Genomic DNA, 369 nt, shown 5'->3' on the forward strand with positions numbered 1-369 from the left:
TCCCGGAGGAGGCCGGGCTGGAGAAGGGCCGCGGAGCGCTGGGCGGGCTGGGGTCGCCCGGGTCTCACGTGTCTCTCTCCCCCCTCTCCTCGCACTTGCCCCCTCCACTCCCTCCAGACGCCCCCCGCACCCGCAAGAAGCGCTGCCCTTATTCGAAATTCCAGATCCGGGAACTGGAGCGAGAGTTTTTCTTCAACGTGTATATCAACAAAGAGAAGCGGCTGCAGCTGTCCCGGATGCTGAACCTGACGGACCGACAAGTGAAAATTTGGTTTCAGAACAGAAGGATGAAAGAAAAAAAACTGAGCAGAGACCGGCTGCAGTATTTCTCGGGAAATCCGCTGCTGTAACCGCAGACCGGGTCCTTTT

The 369-nt window shown here is 58.5% G+C and overlaps 1 protein-coding gene across 1 annotated transcript in view; it reads left to right on the forward strand.

The window, feature by feature from the left end:
* Positions 1–369, forward strand: part of HOXC11 (homeobox C11) — a 3,251-nt gene that overhangs the window by 1,882 nt on the left and 1,000 nt on the right. Inside the window, exon 2 of the mRNA XM_008059885.1 lies at positions 118–369. This exon is cut by the window's right edge and continues 1,000 nt beyond it. Coding sequence (XP_008058076.1) covers positions 118–350 — 233 coding nt within the window. The 3' untranslated portion in view covers positions 351–369. The remainder of the gene's footprint in view (positions 1–117) is intronic.

Source organism: Carlito syrichta, unplaced genomic scaffold, assembly GCF_000164805.1.
Source record: "Carlito syrichta isolate Samal-C Ts95f unplaced genomic scaffold, Tarsius_syrichta-2.0.1 Scaffold304418, whole genome shotgun sequence".
NCBI classification, from domain to species: Eukaryota; Metazoa; Chordata; class Mammalia; order Primates; family Tarsiidae; genus Carlito; species Carlito syrichta.